Source organism: Tyto alba, unplaced genomic scaffold (assembly GCF_018691265.1).
Source record: "Tyto alba isolate M040663 unplaced genomic scaffold, T.alba_DEE_v4.0 Super-Scaffold_8, whole genome shotgun sequence".
Taxonomy (NCBI): domain Eukaryota; kingdom Metazoa; phylum Chordata; class Aves; order Strigiformes; family Tytonidae; genus Tyto; species Tyto alba.
This window is the reverse complement of record NW_024881329.1, coordinates 24,817,496-24,837,448: the sequence shown is the minus strand read 5'-3', so window position 1 is coordinate 24,837,448 and position 19,953 is coordinate 24,817,496. Positions and strand designations below refer to the sequence as shown.

Below are 19,953 nucleotides of genomic sequence, written 5' to 3'. Positions count from 1 at the left end.
CCCCACGGGGCTGGGACCCCAAGAGCTGGGACCCCAAGAACTGGGACCCCAAGAGCTGGGACCCCAGCGCCCAGGACCCCGCGGGCCGCCCCCGCCTGCGCTGTCCCGGCCCGGGGGGGGCGGCCCCGCCCCGCCCCGCCCCGCCCCGCCCCGCCCCGCCCCGCCCCGCCCCGCCCCGCCCCGCCCCGCCCCGCCCCGCCCCGCCCCTTGCACTGTGGCGCCGCCTGGCGGGCGCAGGGCGGAGCTGCGCCGCGAGGGGCGGGGCTCGCAGAGGCGGCGTGCCCGGGCGGGGGGGCGTGGCGCGGCGGTCCCGCCCCCTCCGCGGCGGAGGCGGAGCGGCGCGAAGATGGCGGCGGAGCCGGGCCCGGGCCCGGGCCCAGACCCAGAGCTGGAGGAGCTGCTCGACAGTGAGGGGGGGTGCGGGGGGTGCGGGGGGTGCGGGGGCTCACCGGGGCCGGAATGGGGCTGGGGGGGCAGTGGGGTTTGGGGGGGTCACTGGGGTGCAGCGGGGCTGGGAGGTCATTGGGGTCGGAATGGGGCTGGGGGGGCATTGGGGTTTGGGGGGGTCACTGGGGTGCGGCGGGGCTGGGGGGTCACTGGGGTGCGGTGGGGCTGGGGGTGTCATTGGGGTGCAGTGGGGTTGGGCGGTTATTGGGGGTGCAGTGGGGCTGGGGGTTACTGGGGTGCAGTGGGGCTGGGGGTTATTGGGGTGCAGGGGGGCTGGGGGTGTCATTGGGGTGCAGTGGGGTTGGGGGTTACTGGGGTGCAGTGGGGCTGGGGGTTATTGGGGTGCAGTGGGGCTGGGGGTTACTGGGGTGCAGTGGGGCTGGGGGTTATTGGGGTGCAGGGGGGTTGGGAGGTTATTGGGGTGCAGTGGGGCTGGGGGTTACTGGGGTGCAGTGGGGCTGGGGGTTATTGGGTTGCAGTGGGGCTGGGGGTTACTGGGGTGCAGGGGGGCTGGGGGCTATTGGGGTGCAGTGGGGCTGGGGGTTACTGGGGTGCAGGGGGGTTGGGGGTTACTGGGGTGCAGTGGGGTTGGGAGGTTATTGGGGGTGCAGTGGGGCTGGGGGTTACTGGGGTGCAGTGGGGCTGGGGGTTACTGGGGTGCAGTGGGGCTGGGGGTTATTGGGGTGCAGTGGGGCTGGGGGTTACTGGGGTGCAGTTATTGGGGCACAGCGGGGTGGGGGGTGTCGGGGCTGGGCGGGCGCTGGGAGGGCCGCGGGGGGAGCCGGCCTGTGCCGCGGGGCGGGGTTCCTTATGGGGTGCAGGGACCTACCTCGGGGGTGTGTCCCTGGGCCAGGGGTGCCCGGGGGTCCCCGCTCAGCCTGGCCCCCTTCCCAGGTGCCCTGGACGACTTCGAGAAGGCCCGGCCCGCTGCCCCCCCGCCGCCGGCCCCCGCCGGGGCGCAGCCCTCGCCCAGCGCCGCCGCCAAGGTGCGACGCCGCCGGGACGCGCCGGCCGCCCTCGCCCCGGCCCGCGGGGGGGGGGGCTGACCGTGCCCCTCTCCCCAGGCCTCCCTCTTCGCCTCGCAGGAGAGGTTTTTCCAGGAGCTGTTTGAGGGGGAGCTGGCCTCGCAGGCGGCGGCCGAGTTCGAGCAGGCCATGCAGGAGCTGGCCCGGGAGGAGCCGCACTTGGTGGAGCAGTTCCAGAAGCTGTCGGAGGCGGCGGGCAGAGTGGGTGAGCGGGGGGCCCGGCACGCTGCGGTCCTGCCGGCCGCAGCCCCTCGCCGGGCCTAAACGGCACGGCCATCCCCCAGCGCTGGCTGGGTCGCACAAGCCCCTCGTTGGGGAGTGGGGTCCCCAGGACCCTGACACTTGCCTGAGTGGGGTGCTGTGGGGTGCGGGGTGTCGTCCCGAGTGCCGCGGGCTCCCCGAGCCTCCTTGATGTCAGCCAGCACTGCAGCGGAGCGGGAGGAGGAGAAGGTTTGGGGGCTTCTGGGGGACACCCCGGTCCCGCAAGCCCCTCATTTGGGACTGGGGTCCCCAAGACAAGACCCTGACCCTGGCCTGAGCGGGGTGCTGTGGGGTGCAGCGGGGTACCTGTGTGCCACGGGCTCCCCGAGCCTCGCCAGCCGGCACCGTGGTGGAGCGGGACAAGGTTTTGGGGCTGTTGGGGGACACCCCGGTCCCGCAAGCCCCCCGTTTGGGAGCGGGGCCCCCCAGACAAGACCCCAGCCCTTGCCTGAGCGGGGTGCCGCGGGGTGCCCGGCGTCTCCCCGTCCCCGACCGGCGTCCCCTGGTCCCCGCAGGCAGCGATGCGGCGTCGCAGCAGGAGTTCACCTCCTGCCTGAAAGAGACGCTGAGCGGCCTGGCCAGGAACGCCACCGACCTGCAGGTACGGCCGCCTGCCCCCCGGCCAAGCGGGGTGCCCCCCGGGGGTCCCCCCGCATCCTGGGGGGTGGCTGACGGTGTCCCTGCAGAGCTCCTCGGCCTCGGAGGAGGAGCTGGCGAAGGCGCTGGAGGGGCTGGGGCTGGAGGAGAGCGACGGCGAGGGCAGCGTCCTGCCTGTCATGCGGAGCATCATGCAGAGCCTGCTCTCCAAGGATGTGCTGTACCCCTCGCTGAAGGAGATCACCGAGAAGGTGGGGGGCCCGCCGGGGGGGCGGGGCAGGTGCGGGGGTCCCGGCGTGACCCCCCGCCGCCCCCTTGGCAGTACCCGGAGTGGCTGCAGCGGCACGGCGGGGCGCTGCCGGCCGAGCAGTACGAGCGGTACCGGGCGCAGCTCGGCGTGATGGGCCGCATCTGCCGGCAGCTGGAGGGCGAGCGCCCGGGCGAGGGCGAGGAGGAGCGGCGGGCGCGCTTCGAGACCCTCCTCGACCTCATGCAGCAGGTCAGATGTGCCCCCCCCACCCCTCCCCAGGACACCCGTAACCCCCCAGCGCCCGCTGCCACCCTGACCCCCCGCTCCCCCCACTCTCCAGCTGCAGGATCTGGGGCACCCGCCCAAGGAGCTGGCTGGGGAGTCGGTGAGTGTCTCCGGGGTCCCTCTGGGAGGGCGGGGGGGCTCTGCCTGGTGTCCCCCCCCGACTCACGCCACCCTGCAGCCCCCCGGCTTCAACCTGGACCTGCCGGGGGCGGCAGGTGCTGAGCAGTGCCGACTGATGTAACGGCGAGGCCAGGGCCCCCCCGCCCCGGGGCTGCGCTGCCGAGGACGGCCCCCTCGCCTCGTTACCCGCTAATTAAGACTCCGCCGAGGAGGAGGAGGAGGAGGACGAGGAGGAGGCGGCCGAGAGGAGCCGGAGCCGCGGCCGCCCAGGAGCTGGATGCGGCAGCAGCGGCGCTGCCGTCCGGCGCTGGAGCGGGGGGCTGGTGTGAGGGGGGGGCGGCGCAGGACCCCCCCCCCCGGCCCTGGGGACGTGCGTGTCCCCACCGTGTCCCTAATAAAGATGTTGGCAACTGCACGGGCTCCCTGGGGGAAACTGAGGCAGGGGTGCTTGGCAGCGCCCTGATGAGATGGGAGGGACGGGGGGCGACGCTACAGTGATGGGGGGGGGCGTCCCGGGGCACCCCAAAGAATGCAGCTGGGGAGGGGGCGTGGGAGACCCTACAGTGACACTGGGGGTTCACAGCGTGACCCTGTGGCGCCCCGAGGGGGGTGACCCTACAGGAACATGGGGGGGGGGGCACAGGGTGGCCCTACAGGAACGTGGGGAGGGGGCGACCCTACAATCACATGGCGGAGGGGGGGCACAGGGCGACCCTACAATAACACTGGGACTCAGTAACCCCACAATAACGTGTGGGGGGGGGGGGGGCACAGGGCGACCCTACAATAACTCTGGGAGGGTGGGGGGGTCGCCGCTGCTATGGCGACGGCGGGGCGGGGGGCGTCGGTGTCGCGGCAGCGTCGCGCAGCGCCCGTTGCCGTAAAGCGGCTCCGCGGCGCCGTAAAGCGTCTGGCGGAGGCGGGCATTAAGATGGCGGCGGCTGGGCCCGGAGCCGGTGGCGGAGAAGCAGCCGGCGGCCGCGGGGCCCGCGCCTGAGCGACGGCCGGGAGCTGCCGGGAGTCGGGTCGGTGCGGGGCCTCCCCTCCCTCCCCCTCCCCGCCGCCGCCCGCGGGGCTCGCCCCGGCCCCGGCGGCTCGCCCCCTCCCCCACCCGCCGGGGGGGGGGGGCTGCTCCGGGGGGGCCCAACCCAGGGGGTCCCACCGCCTCCGCGGCGTGCCAGGCCTTTGGGGGGGCTGGGGGGAGAGGCCTTGATACCCCCGTGGGGTCATCGGGCACGGGGGGGGGGGGCGGGCCCTGCGCCTTTTGGGGGGCACTGAGGGGGCCTTGCTGCCCCCAGAGGGTTGCTGTGCCTTTGAGGGGGGCCCTGCTGCCCCCAGGGGGTCCCTGCGCCTTTTGGGGGGCACTGGAGGGTGTCCCTGCTCCCCCCAGGGGATCCCTGCGCCTTTTGGGGGGCACTGGAGGGTGTCCCTGCTCCCCCCAGGGGGTCCCTGCGCCTCTTGGGGGGCAGCGGGGAGGGCCCTGCTGACCCCAGGGGGACCCTGTGCCTTTTGGGGGGCAGTTTGGGGCACCCTGCTGCTTCCAGGGGGTCCCCCCGCATTTTCGGGGACACCGGGGGGAGCTTGGCTGCCCCCAGGACTGTTCTTGCTGGCCCAGTGGGGACCCTGTGCTTTTGGGGGAGTGCGGGGGGGGCTCTCCTGCCCCCTGGGCTGGTTCCTGTTGCCTCGAAGGGCTCATCGGCCCTTGGGAGGGGTTGGGGGGGGGGGGGGGCGTCCCTTCTGCCCCCAGGGTGTCGCCCTCCCTTTCAGGGAGCACGGAGGGGGTCCCTTCTGTCCCCGGGGCTAGTCCCTGCCACCTCTCTGGTGTCATCCTCTCTTTCTGGGGGTGGGCACGCTGAGGGTACCCCAGCCATCCCTGGGGCCACCTCCTGCTGCCCCACAAGCATTGCCCCACCCCGAGGGGGTGCAGAGGGTCCCCTCCTGCCCCCAGGGCTCTTTCCCCAGTGCCCCTGTGGCGTCGCGGTGCCCTGGGGGGGCCCTGGGGGTCCCATCCAGCCCCGGAGCCGGTCCTGCTGCCTTGGTCACGAGGTGGGGGAGGCTCAGTTCTCACCCCTCCGAGGTCTGAACCTCCCTGTCCTCGGGCATTCCTCACCCCCTCCCTTCCACGGCAGCCCCCGAGGGGGTCCCCAGGGAGGAGGGGTCCCCAGGGTGGGCACGGCCGGACCCCCGCCGCCGGGCTTTAACCTGTCGTTTCCGTCAGCTGCCAGCGAACCTCCAGCCCCGGCCTCGGCACTCGCTGCCCGCGGCAGGTGAGTGGGACACCGTGGGTCCAGCAGCACTCGCCTCGTGTCTGTCCGTCTGTCCGTCCCGCGCGCTTGCGGCGGTGGAGCTTAGGGCTACGTCTGCCTCGCTCTCCTTTGCGGTGCTGAATTCTTCGTGTCGGCGGCACGGCCTGGAGCTGCTCCGGCCACTCCCCCGCCTCGCTCCTGTGGGATTTCTCCTGCCAGCCAGGCTTCGGGACCACACCACGCTCCCCTGGGGAGCTGGGAGCGCTGGACAGGGAAGGGGCAGTGCTGAGCCAGCCAGTGCTCGTTAGCCGCAGATAATTAGTCCCTGCCCACACTGGGAGAGGATTCACGCCATCCCCAGTGGCTGTGCTGTGGGATGTCTGGGAAAAGCGGTGGGGGAGGTGGGTGCTACGTCCCCCAGATCCACACTGCTGTGCCCAGGACGCTCCGAGGTGGGGGTTCCGTACCTCTGGGTAATTTCAAATGGGAAGCTGCTTAATTAGCGTCGTCACTAGGACCTGCCGGGCTCCTGGGTAGGTTTGTCATTAACCCAGGCTCTCCCGAACGCGGCCTGCTGGCAGGGTTCTGCCCGCGCCTTGGCAAACCAGAGGCCCCCAGCCGGCCTCTCCCTCGTGAGGCCGTTTAGGGTGGAAACCTGCTCATCGCAGGAGGTTTACCTGGGGGTTTAAACCCCCCAACACCATCCTGGGGGGAAGGAGGGCTCCTCCACAGAGAACAAACGAGGTTCTCTCCATCCAGGTCCAGTGAGAAAACTTCCCTTAAATAGAAGAAGCTCAGCTTAGTCCAGCGCGACCCGTGTGCGGGAGGGTCTTGGTGTAGATGCAGGCACGAGGATCCGCCGCGGTGTCCTGCGGGTATCTCAGCATGCTGGGGTGTCGGAAACCGAGGCGAGGGGCTCTTGGTGGGTCGAAAATACCCCACGCTCGCTCCTGGCCCTGTTGCTCCTCTCCGTTACGTAGCTCGAACACGGCGTGGGTGCCGAGCGTCCGTGGAGCCTGGCTACTGGGGTGTTTATATAGCTTTGTAAACATTTTAATGACAGATCGTTCAGGGACAGCGCAGCTGCGAGCGCTAGGTTTCTAGCTGTAAAGCGCGGGGTTGGCGACGCTGCGGCGCGTGGCTGAGTCCTGTGGGTGCTGTGGAGGGGTGGGGAGCCTTGGGTGGCAGCGAGGGGCCGGAGCTGGCTGCCGCACGGAGCACGGCCTGCGTCCCGCCAGCTCATGGCGTTACAGGTTGGGGTCGCAGCTCGGGATGGAAAGGACCATCTCCTGGGCACCGCCGCTGGAGTTGCTGACTGGTGTCGTGCTGGTCTGGGGGCCTGGAGCCTGGCGAGGCAGCGGGAAGCCCTGGCAGTGTGGGTCCCAACACGCTGGGGCAGCGCCCGCAGCTCAGTGGAGGCGGCTGGGAGGCTGTGGCATGCAGAGGGATATTTTTAGGGCTGTCGCAAGGGTGCTGGAGAGTCAGGCTTCGAGTATGTGAAGCTGGGAGCGCTGATCCTGCCCAGATGTTGGCTCCAGGGAACTGCGAAGCTCCTGGGTCTGGCACCGCGCTGGGTTCACTGGCTCCAGCCGTGTGCTGCCTTGGCAGGGAAACCCAGCCTGGCGCTGGTGTCTTGGTGACAGGCTCAAATCTCTTGGTGAGGACTCGGGGCTCTCTGTGGGGCCGGGGTGTCCCAGCTCCCTCCAGTCCACGCTGAGCAGTGTCTCGTGGCTTCCCTCGACCAACGCTCCCTGGTTTGGGGCGGTGGAAGCGATACCTTCGGTGCTGTCTGTGTTTCCAGCCGCCGGTAGCTCGGGTGCGGGGTTCCCCCATGTCCGCTTGTCGGCTGTCTGCCCCAGCCCGAGCCCTCGAGTGCCGTGCCGTGCCGTGCCGTGCCGTGCCGTGGGGCTGCCAGTCGACGCACGCTTTCATCTCCCTGCCACGTGAACGACTTTGGTGCCTGCGAGCGGAGCTGGTGGGTGGCTGGGGAGGCTGACGCAGAGCTGGCGGAGCCGAGCGCTCAGCCCGGCTACTCGTTGGAACTGGGCGGCCGGCACAGGCTGGTGTCGTGCTCCCAGGAGTGGAAGGTGGCTGGGGATCCCCATGCTGGCAAAGGCCGTGCCTGTCACTGCCATGGCAGCTGGGGGCTTTTTCCCTCAGTTTGGTTAACCTCCTAGCGAGGTTACGGTCCTCTGGTGTGGGTGGATGAGACATGAAGTCAGGGTAATTATTTGGTAATGGATTCCTTTCCTCTGAAAGTGCGTTTCTTATGCCTCACCTTCGTGAAAAGTCTGCCATGAAAGGGTGTTAATGACAGATCTGAATAGGTAATTTGGCAGAGGAAAATAGCTACCGAGGAGCAAAGTCCAAACCCGATTCCTTCTGTACGTGCAAAGACTCTCCCAGCCCCTTGGATTAATAATGCCACCGAAGGCACAATAGCTGGCGGAGTGAAAGTCAACCTGTTGATGGACTTTCCAATCTCCTAACGACTCGAGCGCGGGGAGTTAAGCCGTAGCTGAGCACTGCGGTGTTTTGAGCCTGTTCCTTAGTCATCCGGCCTGGCGGGTGCCGCACGAGGGATGGAGTCGCCTTGCTGCTTAGAGCAGTAAATTAAAACCAGTCCTGCCCCAGCTCCTGCCTGGTCGTGCCCGCGGCCCCCGGGGACAGACCTGGCTGGGCACGGGGCACCGTTCACAGTGCCGCAACCTCGCCGGCTGATGAGCGCGAGTCGCCCCCGCCGTGGCGGTGAGTAATCCCCTGGTAGGGCTGAGCCTTGGCGCTCCTCCCCGCCGTGCCGCCGGCGCGAAGCCTTCACGTGCCGAGAGCCGCCGGCCCTGGGGGGACGGGCTCGGCACCGCGCCTGGCTGCGGGCGCCGAGCAGAGACCCGACGGGTTTGGGCAGGGGAGAGGAGGGCTGAGGCTCTGGGGCAGCTCGCGTCCTCCCTCTTTGCTTTTCAGCCCTTTGCTCCCCCTCTCCACAGTGTCGGTGGTTTTAAAGTGATTCTGCACGGGCTGGCAGTGCCAGCGGGGGAATAGTTAAAACCGAAGCTGCAGAAAACACTTTATCTTTTCCTCCTGCGCTACTACTCTTGTTATCGAGCGAGCGGCTGCAGTCGGCTGAAGCTCACCGGTGTTTTCAGTTGTATAAACTTGGTTTCCTTATAAACGCTCCTACGCTGCAAGAGCTTTTATCACGCTTCAGCTAGAGCCAGCCCAGCTGCCCAGGCCTTCCCCCGGCTCCCCCGCAGTGCCGTCAGGCGGTGGTGGTGGCGCCTGCTCCATCGCCCCGCAGCCGTACCTGCGGGTCGGCGGTTTCATCGAGCCCCGCTTGGCCCCTAAATCACCTGTTTGTTAGCGGGGAGCCGTGCCCGGGCTTCATCGAGCCCCGCTTGGCCCCTAAATCACCTGTTTCTTAGCGGGGAGCCGTGCCCGGGCTTCATCGAGCCCCGCTTGGCCCCTAAATCACCTGTTTCTTAGCGGGGAGCCGTGCCCGGGCTTGGGCTGGCAGCAACAGACCCAGCCTGGGCCGAGCCCTTTGCTGCCTTTGGCTCTTCAGGGCTCTGCTGCTGTTAATTCCCAGTCTAATGAGGATTAGTCTCTGGACTCTTTGCTGTAATCAGAGTTAATGATGTTCTGGCTTCAGCTTTTCCCTGCATGTAAACGGGGAACTTTTAGCCGATTCCCTGATTCTGGTTAGGAGCAGGCAGCTCAACCAAGTATGAAAAAGTCTGACTAAAAATAGAAGGAAAGTAAAGAACGAGGAAAGCATAAATAATTTTTTTTTCTTCACCTCCACCTTGGCAAAACCTCTGCTGCTCGTGACTGTGTTTTCCTCCCGTGTATTGGTGTAACCCAGCAAGGCAGCTCTGCCGGCAGGTGGGTGCTGGTGCTCTCACCAAAAACCACCCGTGGGCGATGGGTGCTGCAGTGCTGGGGGAGGTCCGCAGCCCCCAGGCACAGAGGCAGCTCCGCTTTACAGCCACAGCCCCACGGGACCTGCCCCTGCGGCAGGGGGAGCCGAGGCTGCTTGGGGCCCCGTCCTGGGACACAGCGGGGCCGCCGCTGCTCCTGCAGCCCGTGCCCCCCGTCCCCGCAGCGGCTGGGAAACGCCTGCGAGCTGAAAACGTGCTCGCCTTTGGTTTTCCATGCGCTCGCAAGGGATTGGGGAACCTCTCCTGGAGCAGCTAGAAATGCCGGGGAGCTGCTGGCCTTGTCGCTCGGCTCTGCTCTTACCCGCTCCCCGGGAGGAGCAGAGGAGTTGGGGATGCCAAAGGCCACCGCTTGCCCTGAGGGTTGGCCGGGTGGGCTGGCTGGGCATCCGGGGCTGCTGTCCTGCCCAGGGCACGGAGGAGAGCAGCCCTTTGCTGACGCCGGGAGGATTCTGTGCATGGGAAGGCGTTTAAAGCTCCGTTGCTGGGGTTAAAAAAACCTCTTGAGCGGCTTTTAACTGGCTGCCTACAGTCTGCAGGTGCCACGAAGGTTCTCGATACCGTGACTCGCTGCCTCCCCAACCACCTTTCCTCACCTGCCTGCCCTCCGAGCCCCGCTCCTGCCTCCCTGCCCGCCCCAAGCCAGGGCTGCGTGTTGTGCAGCTGCCTCGCCGTGGCAATCGCTGGCATCGACCCCCCCTTCCCCTGCGCCCGGCCGGGGATCGCCGCCCAGGAAGCGCCTGTCTCCTTGCGAGAGGGGAAGCGGGGTCCGGGCGCAGCAGCGGGAGCGGGGAGCCGTCCCGCAGGCCGGGCGGGCAGTGCGGTGGGTCGCAGATCTGCTTCCTCGCTAAGCTGACAGCGTCTGAGCAAAGTAGAAACTAGAGGAGTTCGGGGGATGGCGGCGAGCAGCCCCGTTACCCGGGCGCGGGTCTCGGTGGAGGCCGAGGGACGTTGCAGTTCGTTCTGCCCTCAGCAAGAGCTGATGAGCTTCTCTTGCCCCACTGAGTGGGGTTGTCGAGCCTGTAGCCACGTGCGTGCCGCTTCCTCCGCTGGTTGTGTTTCCCCGTAGGAAGCGGTGCCCTCCCGACCAGCCCGCGATGCTGTGGGTGCGTGCGCGGCTCCACCGACGTGGGCACAGGCCAGCACGTCCCCGTCTCAGTGGACTGGCCGTGGCTGGGACACTCCAGCTTCTGCTCTCTCATTCTCTTGCACGCAGGGTGAGCGCTCTGGAAAACACGATGTCGGATAAAGGAAGCAGCATGGATGGGAAGATGGACATAGCGAATGGTAAGGGTGCTGGCGGGACCGCTCTCCCCGTGCCTGGTGTCTCCTGCTGGGGAGGCTCACGGCGTTGTCTGCACCACACAGGCAGCTTGTCCAGCAGCCCGGAGGAGATGTCAGCTGAGGAGGGCCGAGAAACCTCCTCCGGCATCGAGGTGGAGGCCTCCGACCTCAGCCTGAGCCTCACGGGCGACGACGTGGGGCCCAACCGCACCAGCACGGAGAGCCGGGACACGGACACAGAAAGTTCGGGGGAAGAAAAGGACTCTGACAGCATGGACGACACGGGCCACTACTCCATAAACGAGGAGAACCGTGCCCTCGATCGGTCGCACTCGGAGGAGGAAGAGGAGGAGGACGAAGAGGAGGAGCAGCGGTCCCACCGCCGCACCCAGCGCAAGCGTGCCAACCACGACCAAGACTCCTCCGACGATGAGCAGGCCCTGGAGGACTGGGTGTCCTCGGAGACCACGGCGCTGCCCCAGCCCCGCTGGCAGGCGGTCCATGCCCTCCGGGAACGGGAGCTGGGCTCCAGCGCCCGCTTCGTCTACGAGGCCTGCGGGGCCCGGGTCTTCGTGCAGCGCTTCCGCCTCCAGCACGGCCTGGAGGGCCACACGGGCTGCGTCAACACCCTGCACTTTAACCAGCGCGGAACGTGGCTGGCCAGCGGCAGCGATGACCTCAAAGTGGTGGTGTGGGACTGGGTCAGGAGGCAGCCGGTGCTGGAGTTCGAGAGCGGCCACAAGAGCAACGTCTTCCAGGTGAGGAGCATGCAGGGAAGGTCCTCAGAGGGCTGGGGGGGATAGAAGGTCCCCCACAGTGGGCAGGTGCCTGCTCTAGGACCTAATTTCAGCTGGGTGATGCTGTGCGGAGCGGGAGAAACGTGTTGTTAAAGCTGGGGGCTGCAGGAGGAGTCTAGCCGCTGTGCGGTGGTAATTACCCATCAGAACCCACTGCTCTGCCCTAAAATCCCCCGTCTCCTGGAGCCCTGGCTGGGGACGGTGGGCTGAGATGCCCCCGTGCCCTGCAGAGCTTCCCCAGGCCGAGCTCTGGCCACCACTGCTCCTCCGGCCCCGGTGAGCAGCAGGTTTGGGGCGGCCACGGACAGGAACCGTGTTCGGAGGAGGCCGTGCCGCGCCGCGCCACCGCCACAGCACAGCCCACACTTGGAGGGACGCTGGCGCCACCGTCGTCCCCGCCAGCCCCCCAGCTCTCCGCGCTCACCAGAAGGGGCCGGGGCGATTGCTGGGAGAGCTCGGCCCGTTGAGCTCAGGCTTCGCAGTCGCCGGGTTCTGGCAGAGGCACTGCCCTCGATTCCTCCCGTTTCACCCGGTTTCCATCCACGTGTACGCAAGCCCCTGCCCCGGCACTGAAAGCCGCCCCTCCGCTCGCTCTCTTCCAGGCCAAGTTCCTCCCCAACAGCGGCGACTCCACGCTGGCTATGTGTGCTCGGGACGGCCAGGTCCGGGTGGCCGAGCTCTCGGCCACCCAGTGCTGCAAAAACACCAAGCGCGTGGCACAGCACAAAGGAGCTTCGCACAAGGTGAGCCCAGACCAGCCCGCGGAGGGGGTGGGTGGCAGCTGGGGACCCCCGAAACACCCGGGGGCTGTCCGGGCTCACCGGCTGCCAGAAGTAGTGAAGGCGGAGCCGCTGCCGTGGAGGGACCGATTTTTAAATGCTTCTTTATAATCACTGTCACCTGTGAGGGTGGCGAGGAGGGGCCCGGGGCCCGGCAAAGCAGTGTCGTGAGTGGGTGTAGGGGGCTTGGTGCTGCGTCGGCTCCCGTTAGTGGCTGACAGTTTGCTGCGAGAAAGGGATCTTGCCACTTTGTTGGGTAAAAAGGGAACCAATGCCCAAGTATTTATCTTCCAGCTGGCCCTAGAACCGGATTCTCCATGCACTTTCCTATCAGCAGGTGAAGATGCTGTAGTCTTCACCATTGATCTGAGACAAGACCGGCCCGCCTCGTGAGTATTTCTCTGCCCGCTCCCATTGCCAGGACCGGGGAGGCTCCAGAGGGAGATCCGGGGTCTCGGGGGGCTGCCCCACAGGCGGGCGGCACTCGGCTGTGTAGGGTCCCGCTTGTGCCGCTGCGTGCCTCTTCAGTGGGCACGGAGTGGGAAAGCAGATATTTTTTTGGCTTTCGAGCAGTGTTGTCTTCCCTGAGGTGCAGGGTCAGACCAGAGAGCTTGCCAGGGGCTGGTTCAGGGCTGGCCATCCGTGCGAGGATGCGGGTGTGAACCTTGCTAATGAGACGAGTGCGGTTGAACCCTCGCCCTCCCCGGGACGCAGCCCTGTTCGGTGGGAAACGGAAATAGCACCAGTGCGGCGGCTGCCAAAAGGTGCCTGTCCGGCCCCTCTTTACCCACCCCGGGGGCAGCGCCGAGGGTCCTGCGCTCCTGCGGCGCAGTGAAGTGGCTGGGTAATCACAGCACTGAAATCTCTCCACGCTGGCAGCGGCTCGGAGCTCGTGGTTCGCCTGACTCGCTCGTCGCATGAGCGCTATCGCAGTTAATTGAAAAACAGTAATTAGCAAGCAGCCGGGTGGTGCGTGCTGGATCTTAACCCGTATCGCCGAGAGATCTGTTGCTTCTGACAAGCTTCCAAAATAAAACCGTGGCGGGTGTTCAAACAGACACCTGGCTTTGATATCATGGTGCTTTTCCAGTATAGCGGCATATTATTTTGAAGACAATCCTGCTTAAAACGGAGGGCTTCGGTGCTCGTCTCCCGGCGGTTTGGTTTTATTTGAGTGTGCGAGTGCTTTTGTCTGCAGCCTTAAACCCATCTGTTTCATAACCAGGACAAAAACTGCTGGGGCGTTTCAAAACAGCCGCATTTAATCCTCCCCTCCACTCCCCCCGCCATTTGCCGGGTCTGTCTGGAGAGGAGTCTGTTGGTCAGCAGGCTGGGGTGGGTCTGTCCCTCCTCTTTCTTTGTGGGGATCCACGCTGCTGTTTGGGTTTGATGCTCACAGGGAATTGTCACCCTGTGAGCGTGAAACCTCTCCGGAGGCAGGGTTCGCGAGCAGACTGTAGGCAGCTCCCATCTTTCATTAAGCCAAATGGTATAATTAGAAGAAAGACAAGCTTTTGAGCTGGCTGTTCCTTCTCGAGGATGCTGCCTCAGTTTGTATTCGTGTCTGCAAAGCCGAAATACGGAGCTCCTGGGGGAGGGGGGATGGTGCGTGTGTCAGATTTCGTTAAATCTGGGCCTTGTTACGGCGAGATGGGTGGGGGAAAATAAAGTCAGAGTGTTTCTGCTCTGGAGTTAATCCGATTCTGCCCTCGCCGCTGCCTGTCCGGCTCCGCTGGGCTCGAGTTTGGGCCCCGAGACCCTTCAGATGTTTTGGAGGAAAGCGCCAGGGAATGATTTCACTCTGCGCCGTTCGAGTCGCAGACGGAACATGTGCTCGCTTCAGCTGGGAGGCTGAAATGGTTGGGTGGTGATTTTTTTTTGTTGGTGGTGTGTTGTTTTTTTTTTTCTGGGAGTGAGTAAGAGACTCGCGCAGCTCCTGCTTTTCCCATCTGGACCCTGTTTTGAATTTGAGGTGGATTTTTTTTTTGTTTTGTTATTATTATTCCTCATCTCTTAAAGGAAACTGGTTGTGACAAAGGAAAAGGAGAAGAAAGTGGGTCTGTACACCATCTATGTGAACCCGGCCAACACCTACCAGTTTGCTGTGGGAGGCAGAGATCAGTTTGTCAGGTGAGTCTGTGCTGGGGGCCCAGACTGAGCCCCCAAAGTGGACTTGAACATCCCTGGGGGGGCTCAGTTGGTAGCCCCGCGAGCTCCGAGATCTCATGGTCCCTGTGCAAACGCCTGTGGCTTCAGTCATTAATGCCTCCAGAGCCTGTTCTCCCATGACAGCAGGAACACGAGGGGGATTAACAGAGGATTTAGATGCTTTGAGGTTTAGCCCTGGGATCCACTGTCCCGCCTGCCCTGGAGCTGGGAGGTCCTTCCCTCAGGAACTAGCAGGGCTCTAAATGAGCTTCTGATGAACCTCCTCTCGGTCCCCCGCCTGCAGGCAGTGCCCGATGGGCATCGGAGATGAGATCAAGACCTGGGGATGGTCTCTGCTTCAGTGGGACTGGGATCCTGAAGTGACAAGTGCAATCCCCCCCAGCCTTTGAAACACTCAGGGCAGCCCCTGGCGTGGGGCAGGGCTGTGGCCGTGGGTCTGGCCCCTCGCCTCGCTGCGTCGGTGCCGAGCTCCCCTGCAGCCGGTGGGTTTTAAGGTGCAACTCGTGTGGCCTCTGTTTTGGGCAGAGGTGCGAATCGTGCGTGTGCCAAGCCCCGCTTCAGCTCCCCAGGGGCGAGCAGGGCCGTGGCGTGGCTGGGCTCCCCGCGGGTCTGTGGGGGCCGTTCCTCGGGGCGCGGGGGGACGCGGCAGCCCCGCTGCTGGCACCGCTGGCGCGGCGTCAGCTCCCCGGAGCGGCAGCCCCGCGGGGGTCTGGCGTGCAGGCGGCAGCTCCCGGGGCGCCGGGCATGGAAACACGGCGCCTGGGCTCGCAGGCTGCTCAGGCTGCAGCACCGGTGCCTCGGGAGCTTTCGGAAGAGCGCAGGATCGTTGCTCAAAACACGGCCTCCCCTCCTCCCCGCTCCCTGCTGCTCTCTGTCCTCCAACCATATCCAGGCACCTCCTCTCCCCCAGCTTCCCTGGCGCTGGGCAGCACCCGGGGGGCTCCCACATCGGGGGGCGGTTGGGGACCCCGAGGGAGCCAAGCCAGCCAAGGGACAGGCACGGTGGCAGTCACGTCCCCCTTGCAGAGCAGCCTCTGGGCTGGCAGAGCCCCAAACGCGGGCGCTGTCACACGCTGCTGAGCGAGGCCTCTGACATAACAAGTGGTGACATTAAGCTGCTTTGGCCGAGGCTTCTGCCAGCCGGGGCCGCTCACGGCTCCGCAGACCCCGTGGCGAGGGCCAGAGCCTCCGGCCAGCGTCGGGGCAGGCCGCGCTCTGGGAGCTGGCTCGGACACGGTGCCGGCGTGGTCGGGGAGAGCCGCTGCTGCGCCGCTCCCCTCGTGCCCTGGCCCGCAGAGGCGGGCAGTGCCGGCGCTCCGTGCCCGCTGGGCTGGCATCCCTCGTGTCGTGAGCGAGTGCCGAGCGCCCCCCGTCCTTCCCCCCCCCCCCCCCAGGATTTACGACCAGCGGAAAATAGATGAGAACGAGAACAACGGCGTGCTGAAGAAGTTCTGCCCTCACCACCTGGTAAGCAGCTCGGTTTTTGCGGGGTTCCGGCATGATGGGTGGCACTGAGGGGGTCCCCCCCCCGTGCGGGGACGTGGCGTGGGAGAGCTCATGGGTGGGAGGACAGGCAGAGGCCATCCTGCGGTGGCTCTCGGCCGCCCACGCGGGCGGGTGGCAGCGCTGCGGCTCGCGTGCCGGCGCCGAGCAGCGCCCGGCCTGGCGCAGGTTGGGCAAACCCGGGGAGGGGGAGCCGTGACAGGGCAGGCAGCCGGGTCCCCCCGCGGCAGCGGGGCCGCCCGTGCCAGCGCCGGCCTTCGCCCGCCTCCCGGAGCCGCGCCGGGGCCTGGGCAGGCCTTGCCGCCCGGAGCTGCGGGGCGCTCCCCCGGGAGCCCTGTGTAAGGCCAAGCCTCTCGCGGGCTCCCTGCTTGGAAAACGGCTCGAGAGGCTGAACAAACTGCCTGGGCTTTGTGGTTTGTTTTTGTTTTTGTTTTTTTTTCCCCTTGACCCAAATCTTCCACTGTCCGTAAAGTCCCGTCTTGGCGTGGGAAGAGGCAGCGCTCTTGTGCTCTGACTTTGCAGCCCTCGCTGAGCAGTCGCTCGCGCGCCGGGCTGGCAAAGCGGGCACGCGGCCGGCGGTGTGCTGGCGCGCTGCGGGAGGAGGGGGTGGGAGCAGAGCTGTCTGTGCTTTCCCCAGGTGAACAGCGAGTCCAAAGCCAACATCACCTGCCTCGTCTACAGCCACGACGGCTCGGGTGAGTGACCGACCCGCTGCAGGGACCGGTGGGCGAGTGCACGGGTGGGCCGGGGCTGCGGCGTTGCGGGACGGAGCCGTCGGGGCGGGGGGGGTGCTGGAGGCGCTGCCGGCTGGCCGAGCGCCCGAGGGGCTTGCGGCCCCGCAGAGGGACCACCCCCACGTGCTCCCTGCGAACGCCCGTCTCTTCGTCCTACGCCAGAGCTCTTGGCCAGCTACAACGACGAAGACATTTATCTCTTCAACTCCTCTCACAGCGATGGGGCGGAGTACATCAAGAGGTACAAGGGCCATCGCAATAATGCCACCGGTAAGGACCGGCGGGACGGCTGTTGGGGCAGACCACCCCCCCGCAGGCGGGGGGCCCGGGGGCTCTGCCCAGGCCACTGTCCGACTCCCACCACCACCACGTCCCTTCCCCAGCTGCGAGCAGGGCTGAGGTCGCTGCCTGTACCCCGGGGGGGCCGGGGAGCGTGGCCTCCCCCTCCTCGCGCCTGCGGCCAGGCGGCGGGGCAGTCTGGAGGTGGGGGGCCGTCCCCAGAGCAACCCGGAAGAGTAATTGCCTGCTTTTAGCTTGTTTCTGCAGCTCCCAGTGTTTCTTCTTCCTCTCAAAGACCCTTAACACAAACTCTGGGGCTTGCAAAGAATGAGCTATTATGTGCCTGGGGACGGAAGAGATCCGCGCCGGTAACCCTGGAAACTCGCTGGCTGCCAGGCAGGAAGCGAATTCATGGCAGGGAGCGCTGCCCGGCTCCTGATGGCCTCGGGCTGCTTGTTTCTCTCCTTTCAGTGAAAGGCGTCAATTTTTATGGCCCGAAAAGCGAGTTTGTGGTGAGCGGCAGCGATTGCGGCCACATCTTCCTGTGGGAGAAATCGTCCTGCCAGATCGTGCAGTTCATGGAGGGCGACAAGGGCGGAGTGGTGAGTCCCCGCCGGCCAGCTGGGCTTCACCCCCCCCAGCTCCAGCCGGGCCCACGCGCCCGCACAAATTTCTGCCACTGTTTTCTGTGCGGTTTTGCCGTAATCAGAGCGGGGTCCCCCGCGGGCGGACCGTGCCCCGCGCGTGGGGAGCTCCCGGGCCGGATCCCGGCGCCGGTCCCCGCGGGGCCGGCCCTGCGCCCGACTTCCCAGGCCCCGGCCGGCCGCGCTCAGGTCCCGAGCGGCCGCTGGCGGCGAGGAGGGGGGATCCGTGCCGGGGAGATGTCACCCCCCGCTCCTGGGTCACGGCGAGCAGAGGGGGGACAGGCTGGGGGTCGGCGCCGAGGGGCCGGGCGGCAGAGCCCCCCTCGCTCCCCGCTGCGCCGCTCCTCGCCGGGCCCACAGGCGCCCTTTGTCCGGGCGGCCGCAGCCCCGTGCCAGCTCCTGGCACTGCTGGCACCGCCACCCCCAGCCCGCGGGGCCACCGCGGGGCCGGATCCGGCCCGAGGGCCGACGGCCGAGGCTGGGCCTCAGCGCCCTGGGATGGATGCGGCCCCTCGCCTCTCGGCTTTGCTGCCGGGGTTGGCGTTCCCGCCTCGGGCTGTGTCCGTTGCCTCTCAGGGTGCAGCGGGCTTGGTGCCCCGTGAGTTATTCGGGGGCGCCCTGAATTTTGGGGTTTGTTTGTGAGGGGATGGCAGGTGTCCCCCCTGCTCCCGGAGCCAGAGTGTGGGGATGCCGGGGGTCCCAGGGGAAGCCCACCTCACCCAGCCCTACGAGGGCTCTCCCCGTCTGCCCTCCCGTCACCGTGTGAGACCCTGACCCGAGGCCAGGGTGACAGGCTGGAGGGCCACCGCGCAGCTTGCAGGTGCCAGGGTCGGTCCCAGTGCCCTGTTTGGGGTGTCACACGCCCCCCCCCCCCATCTCCTTGCCCCCCAGGTGAACTGCCTGGAGCCCCATCCCCACCTCCCCGTCCTGGCCACCAGCGGCCTCGACCACGACGTCAAGATCTGGGCGCCCACGGCAGAGAATCCCACCGAGCTGGCCGGGCTCAAGGAGGTGAGGCCAGAGAGCAAGGGGGGGGTGTGTGGGGGGGGTGTCCCCAGCCCTGCACCCCCCTGACCTGCCCCCCCACAGGTGATCAAGAAGAACAAGCTGGAGCGGGACGAGGACAGCCTCCACCACACCGACATGTTCGACAGCCACATGCTCTGGTTCCTCATGCACCACCTGCGACAGAGACGCCATCACCGGGTAGGTCCCCTCTGTGTGTGTGTGTGTCCCCCCACCTTTTCTGCTCCCCCAGCCCCTTCACCCCCTTTCTCTGCCCCCCCCCCCCCCCCCCCCCCGGCAGCGCCGAAGAGAGCCGGGAGCGCCGGACGGCGACTCGGATGAGTCTCCCAGCTCCTCCGACACCTCGGACGACGAGGAAGAGGGGCCGGACCGGGTGCAGTGCATGCCATCGTGAGCCCCCCCCAGCCCCCTGGCCGGGGCGGGGGGGCTCCGGGCACGCATCACCCCTACTAACACTTTGAGCTTTGTATTGACTTGTTAAGGACCCCCCTACCCCTCCCGCCCCCTTTCCTCCCTCCTCATCCTCGCAGCCCCCCCCCACCCACCCCCCAGACCACTGCAGGCAGCGCAGCCTTGGCCCGGGGGTCCCTTCCCTCCCCAGGACCCACGCAGCGATGGGGCGGGGCTGGGGGGATTTTTGTACTAACGTGGCCCCCTGGTCTCCCCCCTCCCGCTTTTCTGGGGGGGGACCCAGCCCCCGGCGCCAGCCCTTGCGTTCTTCAGGGCTCCCCCTTCTTCCCTGGGGGCTCCGGCCCCCCCAGGGGGGGCCGCAGCCCCTTCTCCTCACCCCCCCTTCCCCCCCCCCCCCGGGGGTGTTTGCAGAGAGATGCTTGTCTAGTTTGTACATATCAGTGATTTGCACTTGGTTTGGCCCTTCTGCGCCCCCCCCCGACCCCCCCGGGGCAGCGGCCGGAGCCCCCAGGAGCCGGGAAGGTCCTTTAATTTTCTGTTACTTTTAAGGAGATCTCTGGGGGGGAGCGGCGGCGAGGGCTCCCCATCACTGTTAGAGGCCTAATTTTATATGTATTAAAACCAAATCGAACTTGGATGTTATCAAGTTAAAATTATTGTAAAAGTTTGAATATATATTATATATAAATGCAATAAAAACCAACAGAGAGAGGCAGAGGGCTGCGTGTCCCCGTCCCTGGGCTCCCCGCGTCCCTGAGCCTGACCCCAGGGCCAGCATGGCCCCGCACCCCCCCTTCCCCAGGGGTGTGTTTTGCCCCTTTTTGCCGTGTTTTCACCCAAACACACCCCCCCTTCACAGAGCCACGCGACCCTCCAGAGCAGCTTTCATCTCCGTCTGTTTATGAGAGATCTGTACACAGTCAGCACGGTCGGGGGGGGGGGGAGTGGGGAGGGTGGAGGGAGCAGGGAGGGTACCCCCCCAGGGGCTGGGGGACACAGCTGTGTCACCCGTCCCCATTTCTGCCCCCCCCAGGATCTCACGGGGGGGGTGGGGGGGTGTCCCAAACAGTCATTTTGCAACAAAAGACACAGTTTTTTTGGGGAAGATTAATGTGGTCCCTGTCCTGGAGACAATAAATAGAGGGGGGGGACACACGGAGGGGG

At 66.6% G+C, this 19,953-nt stretch overlaps 2 protein-coding genes across 3 annotated transcripts; both read left to right on the top strand.

Moving 5' to 3' along the window:
- Positions 1–286: 286 nt before the first annotated feature.
- Positions 287–3,400, top strand: LOC122152507 (peroxisomal biogenesis factor 19-like). Its single transcript, XM_042784823.1, has 8 exons — positions 287–407; positions 1,342–1,433; positions 1,512–1,677; positions 2,249–2,334; positions 2,420–2,581; positions 2,653–2,829; positions 2,921–2,965; positions 3,044–3,400. Exons 1-8 carry the CDS (start codon positions 347–349, stop codon positions 3,104–3,106), a joined length of 852 nt encoding a protein of 283 aa, XP_042640757.1. The 5' UTR covers positions 287–346; the 3' UTR covers positions 3,107–3,400.
- Positions 3,401–3,885: 485 nt separating this feature from the next.
- On the top strand, positions 3,886–19,442 carry LOC122152499 (DDB1- and CUL4-associated factor 8). Of its 2 annotated transcripts, XM_042784788.1 has the most exons (14): positions 3,886–4,010; positions 5,204–5,252; positions 10,380–10,450; positions 10,532–11,205; positions 11,847–11,987; positions 12,318–12,412; positions 14,043–14,153; positions 15,587–15,659; positions 16,333–16,390; positions 16,592–16,699; positions 17,180–17,310; positions 18,244–18,363; positions 18,442–18,558; positions 18,659–19,442. In XM_042784788.1, the coding sequence occupies exons 3-14, from the start codon at positions 10,402–10,404 to the stop codon at positions 18,770–18,772; spliced, it is 1,791 nt and encodes a 596-aa protein (XP_042640722.1). In that variant the 5' UTR covers positions 3,886–4,010; positions 5,204–5,252; positions 10,380–10,401; the 3' UTR covers positions 18,773–19,442. The 2 variants fall into 2 exon arrangements, with proteins under 2 accessions (XP_042640722.1, XP_042640723.1); XM_042784789.1 differs by lacking the exon at positions 5,204–5,252.
- The last annotated feature ends 511 nt before the right edge of the window (positions 19,443–19,953 follow it).